The 14,305-nt window shown below is 43.4% G+C and overlaps 1 protein-coding gene across 1 annotated transcript in view; it reads left to right on the top strand.

Moving 5' to 3' along the window:
- The window catches only part of ano1a (anoctamin 1, calcium activated chloride channel a), a 112,321-nt gene that overhangs the window by 20,242 nt on the left and 77,774 nt on the right, over positions 1-14,305 (top strand). Inside the window, exon 2 of the mRNA XM_084330537.1 lies at positions 5,329-5,700. Within this exon, the coding sequence (XP_084186663.1) occupies positions 5,329-5,700 (372 nt within the window). The remainder of the gene's footprint in view (positions 1-5,328; positions 5,701-14,305) is intronic.

Genomic DNA, 14,305 nt, shown 5'->3' with positions numbered 1-14,305 from the left:
ATACACACACATAAATACACACATAGGCCTACTGTATACACACACATAAATACACACATACTGTATACACACACACACATAAATACACATACATACTGTATACACACAAATATACACACACATACTGTATACACACACATAAATACACACACATACTATACACACATAAATACACACACATACTGTATACACACACACAAAGGGCTAGATCCACAAAGAATGGATTGCACGGTGGTAATTGCACCTTACTTACAATTCATTATGAATTGAAAACGGGGGACCCTGATGTAAACAAGACGAAAGTCTTTCTCTGGTCTGCATCCCCTTAACAATTGTGTGTATTGAGCCGTACTGTATTGTACCCATTCTGCAATCTGTTAAATAAAATGTGCATTCAATCAATCACCTGCGCGGCCCCCCATTACACCATGGGGTCCCCCATTTTCAATTCATAATGAATTGTAAGTAAGGGTGCAAGTAGCACCGTGCAATCCATTCTTTGTGGATCTAGCCCATACTGTATACACACACATAAATACAATATACACACACACATACACACACACATACACACACACATACACACACACACAGACACACATAAACACACACACACACACACACACACACACAGAGACACACATATACACACACACACACACACACACACACACACACACACCTGTGCACGAGCACGCATACTGTCAACACTCATCCATCAGCCTGAAATCTATGCTGCTGGTCCCTGAGGCAAGATGGGTTTGCAAAGGCTTTCCAGGCGAGCAGCACTCGATGAGCAGCACTCGTAGAGCAAATATACGATTGGGGAATTGAAGTGTTTCTGTTGCCATGCAGGTAGCATGTGTAAAGCAATCTGATTTTATGGTCTTCTTATTGACGCAGGGTTGTCATGTTTCCATAGATAAATAGTCTGGAACTAATTGTCGTTATATGGTAAAATATGAGGTACGACAATAGTTAATGTATGAAGCAAACATTGTAGAGGTTTATCATGTGCGATAAGCAGGGTTTGACCAATAATAATAATAATAATAATAATAATACATTTATTTTATATAGCGCCTTACATAAGGTATCTCAAAGTGTTTTACATATATTACATTATAGCATACGGACAAACACAGTACATGGACAAACACAGTACATGGACTTTCACAATGACAACATGGTGGGGATACTACAGAGAAAGGGAGACAGCTTAGAGACAAGACAGAGAGAACGCTTTAATAAATAATAATAATTAGGGATGCTCGATATTGGCTTTTTTACCGATACCAATATTCCGATATTGTCCAACTCTTAATTTCCGATACCGATATCAACCGATATCAACCGATACCGATATATGCAGGGTTTCCCCGTCCAAAAAACTGAATAATTTCAGGTAACTAATAATTTCACTGGATATATATATAACAAATATTGTTATTGTTTTTTTTTGTTTTTAAACCGATACCGATATTTTCCGATATCACATTTTACTGCCGATATCGGCCGATAATATCGGTCGGCCGATAATATCGGACATCCCTAATAATAATACAAAACTTTAGGTGTGTACAGATGTGAAAATGTAAGTGATGCAGCTGGGGTTGGAGGGTCAGGAGTGAGGGTATGCAAGATTGAACAGGTGGGTTTTGAGGTGGGACTTAAATGTTTCTACAGATGTGTGATGGGAGTTGATTCGAGAGTCGGGGAGCAGAGGAGGAGAATGATTAAGGCGGTAGTGTGGTGTGCTCAGAAGGGCTAAGTTGGATGAGCGGAGTGAGCGGGAGGGAGTGTAGTGTTGAAGGAGGTTGTAGATGTAGGCAGGTGCTAGGGGGGCTTTGTAAGTGAGGAGACAGGTCTTAAAGTCAATCCTATACTTAACAGGGAGCCAGTGAAGTGAGGAGAGGACAGGTGTGATGTGGGATAATTTGGGGCAGCACTTCAAGGTCCTAGAAGTGCTTAAAGTGCTTGATTTTTTAGTGGAAAAAAAGTCAAGGCCTGGAATTACTTGAAAACAGCCCATTTTTAACAAGGTGCTTAAAAAGTCATTTGAAATTCAAATCAACCATTCACATTGAAAGTTTTGTTCATCCATGATAAAAATGTTCTGAATCAAGACATTTTATTTCTTTATTTAAAGTGTAACTAATTGTCGGAAATTGGTTTTAAGCCATAAATATTGGATACATAGCATTTAACACATTGAGTGCCACACCCCTTTGACCATATATGGGCTAGAGTGCCTGCACTGAAGTCAATGGGAGGTCGGGGAAATTTGCGAAGGCTTAAACTATATCTTAAATTATGGCTATGGGTCTAAAACACCCCTTGCTTATCAATGACTTGCTTGCAGTCAACATGTACGAAACGGATTGTTTTTTCATTGGTACATTTCCGTTTTATACCGTTTTGAATAGGAGTATAGTTTTGGAGAGTTCTAGTAATTCCAGAGAAATTCCGCGATAATAGCTCTTTAGTGGAATACACAAAACACGTTGTAATTTTTCGGCTGATTTATGAATAGTTTTCAAATAAACGCTAGATTATCGATAGTATATGTGTACTTATGCACGCTAGAGAAGCGGGCTGAAAAATCTATTATCCATGACCTGGTCAGCGCTAACGTCATACACACACAGACACGCTGCGATGGCTGAGAAAAAAACATCTGATTAACCCAATACTGGTCAAATAGAGTCCTTACCTCACATCAGATTAATCCAATTCCTGATTGCCATTCCAAATATTGATCGTGTTTATTGATCCAACGTTATAGTCCGAAACACATAATCGACGCTGCTCTGAGGGTCCTCAGTCAATCTGGTAACACGATACTGCATGCCAGAGAAGGGAAAACCCCGGACTTTTTTTCTGATGCACATGCCCACCCAATTCAATCCAATGATGTGCATTACCATCCGGGAGACGATAGGCGGCGGTATTTGCCTTTTTCGAGCTCAGACCCATTTCCAATGATAACGTTAGGCTGGATGGATGAAAAATGAATGGATATCACTAATAAAAGAAATAACGATTAAAAGATGAGAAAACTCGTCATTGGCACTCAACGCATGGCGAGTTAGCACGACTAATCTCGTCGTCGGCACTCAATCAGGGGCGGAGCTAGGGGGTGGCTACCTGGGCTCAAGCCCCGGATGTATTCTGAAAAGCCCCGAATCTATTTAAAAAAAAATAAAAAAAAAATACAATTTTTTTTTTTTTTTTTTTTACAATTCATCATTGTTACATGAAAATATGTTTGCACCAGATTTAGCAGAAGCTAATTTCCATCTGTGGTCTATCCAGCGGATAACTGTATTTGAGTGAGTTAAGTCTTGGTGTTATGGTAGACTCAGACCTAAGCTTTAAATCACAATCAACAAGTTGACAAAAACTTAATTCTTCCACCTTAGAAACATAGCTAAAGTACGGCCATTTATAAATCAAAAGGACGCTGAAAACCAGATCCATGCCTTTATCTCAAGCCAACTCGACTACTGTAATGCACTCCTTACCGGCCTCCCGAAAAAATACGATGATAACTATTTTATTGCAATGCACTATTGCATTATTTTATTCTATTTTACTAACTATTTTATTGCACTGCACTATTTTACTTTGTATCAGTGAATCATAGACGCCTGGCCATAAGAGCATTCGGAGCATCTCTGCTCTCCCACTATTGAACTTGGGGGAGCAAAGGTATGATCTTGCTCCACCACTTTTTGATTATATGAAAAATATGATATATCCCCCCCAATATATAAATCTAACCATAACTACGTTATGGTTAACTGAGTTTTATAGTGAAAAGAGCAGCTTTATTGGTCAAGATTGAAGGCTCTATATTGCAGGAAATTGCACGTACAGGTTCATTAAATTCAAAAAAAATCTGGAGTGGAGGGGGTCGTGCCTGACCCCCTCCAAACAACCCCTTGCCTGCCAAAAAAAAAAAAATTATATAAAAAAAAAAAAAAAAAAAAAATTAAAACATTTAAATAAAAAAAAAAAAAAAAAAAGGGGGGCCCATCTGGGCTAAGCCCCGGATCTCCTACAATCCTAAATCCGCCCCTGCACTCAATGTGTTAAAAGTGAATTGTGTACTTTAAAATGCCCTTTTAAAATGAAAAATAGTGCTTAGGAAAGTACTTGAAAAAGTCCTTGAATTTCATTTAGCAATTTCTCTGGGAACCCTGGATAAGGTGTGCTGTGTGTGTCTGTGTGTGTGCCCATGTGTGCCCATGTGTGCAAGTGTGTGTGCCTGTAAGTGCAAGTGTGTGTCCATGTGTGTAACATATTCTGTCATACAAAAGCCCACAGACATTGTGGTAGTGTAGCCTCTACTAACATAGCCCACAGCTCACAGCTCGCCCTCAGCATCAGACCAAGCAGAAAACCTACAGCTGACTCGATCAACCAGCTCCTCACACGGCTCTGAGCCCTAATCAGATGGATGAAACATGACAAGAAGGGCGGAGAGGCGGCCGTCTGTGGAGAGAATGTCACATAATGTCGTCATTTAGTCACATTTAGAGGTCGGGTGTTAATGTTGGCACTTCAGTTAACCAAAAAAAGTTTTTTCTCATTCGCATTGTTAGTATTCCTCAGTGGCACGGATGGTGTATTGGTTAACACTGTCGCCTCACAGCTATTTAGAACTTCGGTTCAATTCCCGCTTGGGGACAAGGTTGCCGGGTTGCCAGGTACCCAGGTGGCGTATCTCCCTTTCTGTGTGGAGTTTGCATGTTCTCCCCCCATGCTTATTCATGGTATAACATGCAGAACAGATCGCTAACACTGTGTCGCGTCCCTGATGAAGACGGACAGGAGCACTTGGATTGGTCCCCGGGGCGCAGGCCACCATTGTCACCGTTGTCATTCCACCATAACCATTGCCTGTTATTTGTTTACAATCTGGGATAAAATACTACAAATTCTGTTTATACTTCTACTTGAGCAAAGAATGTGGGTCTTCCTGTGAACCTAACCCTCTCTCTCTCTCTCTCTCTCTCTCTCTCTCTCTCTCTCTCTCTCTCTCTCTCTCTCTCTCTCTCCATCTCTCTCTCTCCATCTCTCTCTCTCTCTCTCTCTCTCTCCATCTCTCTCTCTCTCTCTCTCCATCTCTCTCTCTCTCTCCATCTCTCTCTCTCTCTCTCTCTCTCTCTCTCTCTCTCTCTCTCTCTCTCTCTCTCTCTCTCTCTCTCTCCATCTCTCTCTCTCTCTCCATCTCTCTCTCTCTCTCTCTCTCTCCATCTCTCTCTCTCCATCTCTCTCTCCCTCTCTGTCTCTCTCTCTCTCCCCCCCCCCCACCCCCTCCAGCTGCTGAAAACCCTCCACCATCAGAACGATGCCCCCCCCTCCCCCTCCCCACCCCGGCAGGGCCCGTACTTGGCGGACGGCCGGCGGCGGGTGGACTATGTGCTCACCTACCACGTGCGGAAGCCCCGCAGCGGCAGCAGCGTGCGCCGGGGGGGGCCGCCCTCCCGCTTTGCGGACAGCGAGTTTGTGCGGCGGCTGCGGCGCAGCATGAGCCTGAGGAGCAGCCGCGCGCCCCTGCAGCCCCGGGAGGACCCCGAGGTGGCCGCGCAGGACCAGGGCCAGGACTACCACGAGGACGACAAGCGCTTCAGGAGGGACGAGTTCGAGGAGAACCTGCTGGAGATGGGCCTGGAGCTGGAGAAAGATGAAGGGGTGAGAGAGAGAGAGGGAGAGGGAGAAGCAGCGAGAGAGAGAGAAGCAGAGAGAGAAGCAGAGAGAGAAGCAGCGAGAGAGAGAGAAGCAGAGAGAGAAGCAGAGAGAGAAGCAGAGAGAGAAGCAGCGAGAGAGAGAGAAGCAGAGAGAGAAGCAGAGAGAGAAGCAGCGAGAGAGAGAGAAGCAGAGAGAGAAGCAGAGAGAGAAGCAGCGAGAGAGAGAGAAGCAAAGAGAGAAGCAGAGAGAGAAGCAGCGAGAGAGAGAGAAGCAGAGAGAGAAGCAGAGAGAGAAGCAGAGAGAGAAGCAGCGAGAGAGAGAGAAGCAGAGAGAGAAGCAGAGAGAGAAGCAGCGAGAGAGAGAGAAGCAGAGAGAGAAGCAGAGAGAGAAGCAGCGAGAGAGAGAGAAGCAAAGAGAGAAGCAGCGAGAGAAGCAGAGAGAGAAGCAGCAAGAAAGAGAAAAGCAGAGAGAGAAGCAGAGAGAGAAGCAGCGAGAGAGAGAGAAGCAAAGAGAGAAGCAGAGAGAGAAGCAGAGAGAGAAGCAGCGAGAGAGAGAGAAGCAAAGAGAGAAGCAGCGAGAGAAGCAGCGAGAGAAGCAGCAAGAGAGAGAAAAGCAGAGAGAGAAGCAGAGAGAGAAGCACTGCTTGAACACTGTATTGTTTGTGTGTACTCTGTACTGGGTGTAATCTGTATTCTGTGTACTGTACTGTATTTGTATTGTTTTTTATTTATTGGTTTAAAATACAGAGACAGTGCATATTAAGGAACATTTGACTGTAAATATGCCAGTTTAGCCAAGTTGGCTAATTTTCAACTGTAGTCTCTGGGGCAGGTGACATGAGCACAACAATAATTAAAACATAGTACAATAATTAAAACAAAGTAGGAATCAGTATAGGTTACAATACACTAAAATACATACAAATAAATACATTAAAATACAACCCCTCAGTTAAAAAAACATAGTACAATAATTAAAACACAGTAGGAAACAGTATAGGTTACAATACCCTAAAATACATACAAATAAATACATTAAAATACAACCCCTCAGTTAAAATGGTTGCACACTTGACCATCTCTCAACCATGATTTTAAGTTAGTTTTAAATGAGATGTAACTTTGATACTCCCTGAGCCGTGTTGGCAGACTGTTCCAGGTGTACTCTACTGTGTACTCTACTGTGTCTAATCTGTACTCTGTGTACTCTGTCTACTCTGTACTCTGTCTACTCTGTACTCTGTACTGTGTATACTCTGTACTCTGTAATCTGTATTCTGTACGACTAATCACACACACACACACACAGGCAAAGGGAAACTTTCCAGAACCCATAAATCGATGTCACAGATTTGTCCCCAAGTAATGAAGCCTAACTAGCCGCATGTGGCGGTCCTCTCGTTCACCCTTGCAGATCCCTCCCCTTCCGGCCCCTCGTCCAATGCCCTTGCTCCTTCCTGCCTCCTCTGCCACGTGTCCTCCCCCCCCCCCCCCCTCGAGCGAGAGAGAGCGAGAGAGAGAGAGCGAGAGGGCGGGGCCGGCCGATAGATTGATGGGGGGGCTGGGCCTGGGCCAGGGCGCAACATTGACTATTAGTCTGTTGTTTCTTAAAGTTCGCTCTTAAAACTCAGAGCAGAGGGTACCTGCCAATGTACAGTTTCCTCCCCCTCAAATGTATGTATTCTCCTGTATGTCATAAATGTATGGTTGCCGCAGCACTATATATCTGCATGTAACAAACGTTATGAATTAAGATTGAAAATGAAAATGAAGCTAAATAAATTAAATGCATTCCTACATGCTGCACATACATACGCTGTAAATGGGCTTTTGGGTGAAGTAATAATAAGTGCATGCTTACACCTGCAGCCCAAGCATATACCGGTATGCAAAAAAATATATACAGAAAGAAAAAAGAAAAATACTTTAGATGAAAGAATAAATGCTATATTCGTGTTGCACTTACAAACGCAGTGGGGCTTTAATCGAAATAAATGAAATGCATTCCTATACATGCTGCAACGTTGTAAATGGGCTTATGGGTGAAATAATAATAAGTGCATGCTTAAACTGTGCATTCACACACACACACACACACATACATACACTGCACGAATGCATGTGCACTCACACACATTCATGCAGCCATGTGCATGCATTTGCAAACCTAACACCACCCTAATTGTCAAAAACTTGCATACTTGGAGAGCCAATAACATGATGGCCACGTGTAGCCTATAAAGTATATGTCCACAGTATGCTGGAATAGGCTTTAGATTAAATAATAGGAAGTAGATATGCATGTGTGCTCACACCAGTGGCGGCTGGCCACTGGGGGCGCTCGGGCGCCGACCCCCCTGTTAATAGAGAGAGAAGACATTTTTTTTCTTTTATTTTTTGTTTTATAGCCCTATAAATAATATAAACATGTTTAAAATGAATAATATTTACTCATTTTAAGTATGTTTGTGTTTCCAATGCACAATATAACGTTAATATATCAAATAAAAAATAATCGTTTTCCTGAACAGGAAGTGACTCACTGCGCATAGCCGCATTTCTCCTAGCGGCTCCTAGCCGTATTTCTCGCCCGGGCTAGACGCAATAGCGCTCTGAGTGCGTCATCGCTGTATCCGTCGCAGCCAATCAGTGCGTAACGCGCTGTGCGTTGAAATATGATGTATTATGTTGGAAGCCGGGCGCGATTTGAAGCGGTCTAGGCAAGCAGCCGTAGCAGCGTCTAGAATTTCCGTAGCCGCATTTCGCGGAGACGCTCTCTGATTGGCCGACGAGTTTTTTTTTCCGTAGCCGCATTTCGCGGAGACGCTCTCTGATTGGCCGACGCCAGTTTCTGTTGTAGCTGTTCTGTTGTGTAACTTGTGTTGTTGTGATCATAGGTTGTGATTGTGATGCAGTTATTTCTCTTAGAGCGTGACGGCAAGTTCTTTCGACGGCGTCGACGTATAAGGCTATGTGCATGAAATGAGCCTTGAAACTAAGAAGATTAGTGTGACAAACTGCAGTTTTTACAGTATTCGTTTTGATAGACTATTATTATACTTGAATCACAGAGTTTGCATACTTTATTTAATTGTCACGCGAAAACGCATAATAACAAGCTGCAATAGTAATGCAAATAGTAAAAAAAAAAGAAAAAAAAGAGAGAGAACAAGTGATAATGATCATGATAATAATAATAATAATAATAATAATAATAATAATAATAATAATAATAATAATAATAATAATAATAATAATAATAATAATAATAATAATAATAATAATAATAATAATAATAATAATAATAATAATAATAATAATAATAATAATAATAATAATAATAATAAACAAAACCCGCTAATTAACCTATATTAGGACAGTGTTGACAAATGGAACGAAACCATTCAGCTGCACTGCATGCACATATTGATCAAAAGACAAACACAACCAAGTTGACTGCTGTAATTCAACGCAGTAGATCATTAATTAAATATATTGGTATAAATATTCAGTAGGCTCCTATGCAGTTATTTAGTGATAGTTTCTCCTCCAATATTAGTAGTAGGCATAGCCTATAGTATAGGTGAAAAAAAATTTAAATAGAGAAGAAACAGTTCAAGTGTTCATAGAACAGTCACTTAGCTGATCCGTCGTTTGTCCTGCATGACTGGCCTTAGTCTTCAACAGTTGCTGGGCCACTTTTATTCGCTTTTGGAAGGAGATTGTTCTCTTTGAGAAATACATCAGCGTCCTCCTTTGAGTGACACATTATTTGTTTCCCTTTGAAGTCGAACTGTAACGATGAGGGCCAGCGCATTCTGTAGACAATGTCATTGTCTTGTAGGGCGATTTTGGCCTCAAGAAACATCTCTTTCCTCTTTTTCTGAATAGCCGGTGGAATATCTTGGAAGATTTGGATTTTCGCGTTTTCAAACGTGAGGGAGCGCTTCTCCCTGGCCAGCTGTTGAATCTTGTTCTTTTCCTGGAGACGGAGAAAGCGAACCCAAACATTACGAGGTGGACGGCCTCCGGCTGGGCGCGTGTTTGGGGCTCGGTGCGCTGCTTGTAGTTCAATGCGCCTCGGGAGGGGAGCGTCGGAGCCGAACAGGTTCGAAAACAAAGTCTCGAAAAAGGCAATTGGATCGGGACCTTCTCTCCCCTCGGGAAGACCGTGGATTTTAAGGTTAAACATTCTACTGCGGTTTTCCAGGTCAGTATTCTTCTCCGTCAGATATATTATATCTTTTTCAAGTTTCTGCAGCCGGCTGTCAGAGAGTTGGGTGTGGTCCTCGACGTCACTGATCCGCTGTTCCATTGTATCGACTCTTGTTGTCAAACCTGTCAGCTTACCATCCATGGCTGTCAAGGCAGATTGAATTTTATCCACTTGGTAGGCAATTCTGTTTGAGACATCAGTCCCGTCTTTAATTGCCTTCATTAGGTCACCAAGATTTGTTGCCGCTGAGTCTGTCATGATTGTTGGCGGCGTGTGACGTATCCGTCGTCTTGGCTGTATATCTGCAAGCGTGTCGGGAGGGCCTTTGCTTCGTAGTCCTTTACTCATTTAATAAATGACATTTATATTAAATCCGACAATAAACGAATTGTCCAAGCAGGCAGTGCGGTTTCAGTGCAACAGTGACATTAGTCAACTATTTAGGCAAGCATTTAAGTTAGTATAATAAGATTGGCATCGGGAGCACAGGGAGCGTGCGTCTACCCTCTAGCACAGCATTCTACCCACAATCTGAATTTCAGATGCACAGAACAAGACAGCACTACTACTTTCACGCCTCCAGGCCTAGTCACCTACTAGCTATGAAGATACGTGCCAGTGAGCAATTTGCGGATATCCCTTCCATTAAGAACCAACAGGGGGAGGTAACCACCAACCCAAAAAAGATGAATGATACATTTAGCTGTTTTTATTCCAACCTGTACAAGTCAGAGGTGGTCTTTGATCATACCAAGCTGGAGGATTTTCTTGATCAAATCAACCTACCACAGATCTCAGAAGATAGTGCTAGGTTGTTAGCTGCACCTATCACGCTGGTTGAACTTAGAGAGGCGATTGCGGATATGCAACGGGGCAAGGCTCCCGGATGGGACGGCATTCCACCGGAACTCTATCTTGCATTCTGGGATGTACTCGGCCCCTTATTACTCTCAATGATCTTACACTCAATCAAAGAGGGCAATTTTTCTAGAGATGTCAATATGGCGCTTATATCTGTTTTACTCAAGAAGGATAAGGACCCCACCGAATGTGGCACCTACAGGCCCCTAAGTCTCCTCGGAGCCGATCTTAAGCTATATGCCAAGGTTCTAGCCACCAGACTTCAAAAGCACATGACATCTATGTACTGTAAATAATTAAAACGTATAATAAATAATAAAGTTGTCCCCCGAAGAAGGGGGGGTGGATGGAGTGCCCTCAAAAAAGGGCAAAAAAAAAAAAAAAAACACATGACATCTCTAGTTCACCCTGATCAGACCGGCTTCATAAGAGGCCGCCTGGTTACTGACAACATCAGACGGTTACTGCACGTGATTAATGCCAGCAAGGATATTGCAGCCCCTATAGCGGTCATGTCCTTGGACGCAATGAAGGCATTTGACAGATTGGAGTGGCCTTACTTATGGGCAGTTCTCGGAAGGATGGGGTTGGGTGAGGGTTTCATTCATATGATCAAAGTTCTATACACTGAGCCTTCGGCCATGATCTTAACGGAAAAGTTCTGTTTGCCACTCTTCTCTGTCTCGCGCTCTTCTAGACAGGGTTGTCCTCTTAGTCCCGGACTCTTCGCTTTATCCCTCGAACCCCTAGCTCAATACATAAGACAGTCCCAAATTATGTCTCCTATTTCAATTCAGGGCACACATCACCATATTAGCTTATACGCAGATGATGTACTCCTGTTTATGCAAAATCCCTCCGTCTCTCTACCTCATCTGCTCGGCGTGATAGATGAATTCGGCAGCCTGTCCGGCTTTAAGATCAACTGGCCAAAATCTGCTTTTCTTCCACTTAATGAGCCTGCGAAGGCTACCATCCTACCGGCAAACATACTTATGGTGGAGCACTTTAAATGTCTTGGGATTGAAATATTCCCCACTATTAGCCAGACGGTAAGGTATAATTACTCCATCTTGGGTGACAGGATTACGAATGACTTTAACAGAAGGTCCAAATTAAAAAATTCATTACAGGCCCGTGCGTCAATAATTAAAATTAATATTTTACCCAGAATTAACTTTATCAGCTCCATGCTCCCGTTACCTCCTCCTGTTGGTTACTGGCAGAAATTGTACTCTGCCTCGTATAAATTCGTTTGGAACAATAAACGCCCGCGCTTGAAAGATCAACTGCCCAAAGGAGTAAACTTGATGGGGGCTTAGCATTTCCAGACTTTAAATATTATTTTCAAGCTTTCTCTCTGAGACCTTTGATCACTTGGTTTGACGCTCAAGCAGCTGTATCTTGGCGACCATTGGAGGAGAAGTTGGTGTCCCCATATAGACTTCAGGATATTGTGTATACCAACATATCAATTAAACAATGTAAATTACGATTTGGCCCTCTAATCACACATGTGATCCAAACTTGGCATGACACTCAGAAAGTGGGTACAAACCGCCATCAATGGCACACGCTAGGGATGCCCCGATCGATCGGCCACCGATCGATCGGCCACCGATCGTTATCGGCCGATAATCATTATAAATATGCGATCGGGGAATTCCGATAATTATTCATATTCGCCGATCACAGAAACCGATCGATGACGTGGAAAGCATGAGCCAATTCTCCGCCGACCGCTCGAAAAACACGAGGCAGTGTCCATTGTCGCATTTTCTCACCTGTAAACATGTCGGTGGTGTGGAACTATTTCACGGTGTCTGAGACTGATGTAACAATTGCCATCTGCAATGTATGCCAGAATAAAATACCTTGTGGGGGAAACATTGTCAAGAGTTTCAACACAACGAATTTAATTCGACATTTGAAGACTCAGCACTTAGCGGAGCATGGAGAATTCATCGAGGCGAGTAAAAAAAAAAAAAGGCAGCTGAGCCTCCACCAAAGCGCCCGCTGACGCAGACCACCATGGTAAGCACATCTGCGTATGGCAGTGGGACTCAGAAGGCCAAGGCAATCACACGCAAAGTCATGGAATTCATAGGGCTCGACGACCAGCCATTAAGTGTAGTCGAAAACACAGGATTCCGACGGCTACTCTCTCACATTGAGCCGCGCTACACTGTCCCGGGGCGCACGTATTTTACAGATGTTGCCCTACCAGAGCTCTACCAGGCAGTGTTTGCGCACGTGGACAGCCTTATGAAAGAAGACGTGTCTTCAATCAGCTTTACGAGTGACATTTGGAGCTCTGATGTCAGCCCCATGTCAATGCCGAGTTTGACAGCTCAGTGGGTTGACGCAGAGTTCCAACTGCGTAAAGCTGTCCTGCATTCACAGGAGTTTTCAGGCTCCCACACCGCTGCAGCGCTGGCAACAGCCTTTGAGAATATGTTCGAAACGTGGAATATTCCAAGAGAAAGGATTCACGTCATACTGCGAGATAACGCCCGCAACATGATCAAATGCATGACAGACGCGGCGGGACTGCCACATTTGGGGTGTATGGCCCACACGCTTCAGCTGGCTGTCCACGATGGAGTGCTGTCACAGCGGAGCATAATTGACATCACGGCTACAGGGAGACGCATCGTGGGCCACTTCAAGCACTCCTGCCTGTGGCTTATTCTAGATTGCAGAGTGTGCAGACGCAACTCGGCCAGCCTATCAAAAGGTTGCAGCAGGATGTCGGCACCAGATGGAACAGCACGTATTATATGCTCCAAAGTCTCCTTGGGCAAAAACGGGCACTGGGTGCTTATGCAGCGGACTTCGAACTACCCGCTATATTCACTGCCAACCAGTGGGGACTGATAGAAAACATGCTGTCCTCCATTCTGGCACCGTTTGAAGAGCTCGCGAAGGAAATTAGTTCATCCTCTGCATCTGCCGCCGATGTCGTACCTTGTGTGACGGCTTTAAAACGTCTCCTGGGCAGAGATGATGTCATACCTTCCGTGACGGCTTTAAAACGTTTCCTGGGCAGAGATGTGGCATCAGATCATGGCGTGAAGACGACCACAAAAGCCAAACTGCTGGAAGCTGTAACCCGCAGATTGGCAGACATGGAAACAGAGCCCCTCTACAGTTTGGCAACCGTCATAGACCCAAGGTGAAATTAACAACATCTGAATCTGAATCACAAATGTTCTAGAATGTTTGATTATGACATCATACTGTGACATCACAAATGTTCTAGAATGTCCTATTATGACAATTATTAATCTATTTTCAGATTAGCCTTACAAACATTTATTTCTATTATTTATTATTATTTATTATTATCATATTATTAACTATAACAGTCTTATGCTGCATCGTATAAAAGAACGAACGCCATGCTAAATTAATGTGATGTTTTCTAAAAGATACAAGGACCGATTTTATTCCGACGAGCTCAAGGCACAGACACGGGGACTGCTTTTGCGTCTGCTGGCCTTACAGACAGGCCCCGACCCAGCACCCGGGG

The sequence above is a fragment of the Notolepis coatsorum genome (genome assembly GCF_963971535.1).
Source record: "Notolepis coatsorum genome assembly, chromosome: 15".
Taxonomy (NCBI): domain Eukaryota; kingdom Metazoa; phylum Chordata; class Actinopteri; order Aulopiformes; family Paralepididae; genus Notolepis; species Notolepis coatsorum.
The sequence above is the reverse complement of the archived record's forward strand: the minus strand, read 5'-3'. Positions and strand labels throughout refer to the sequence as shown.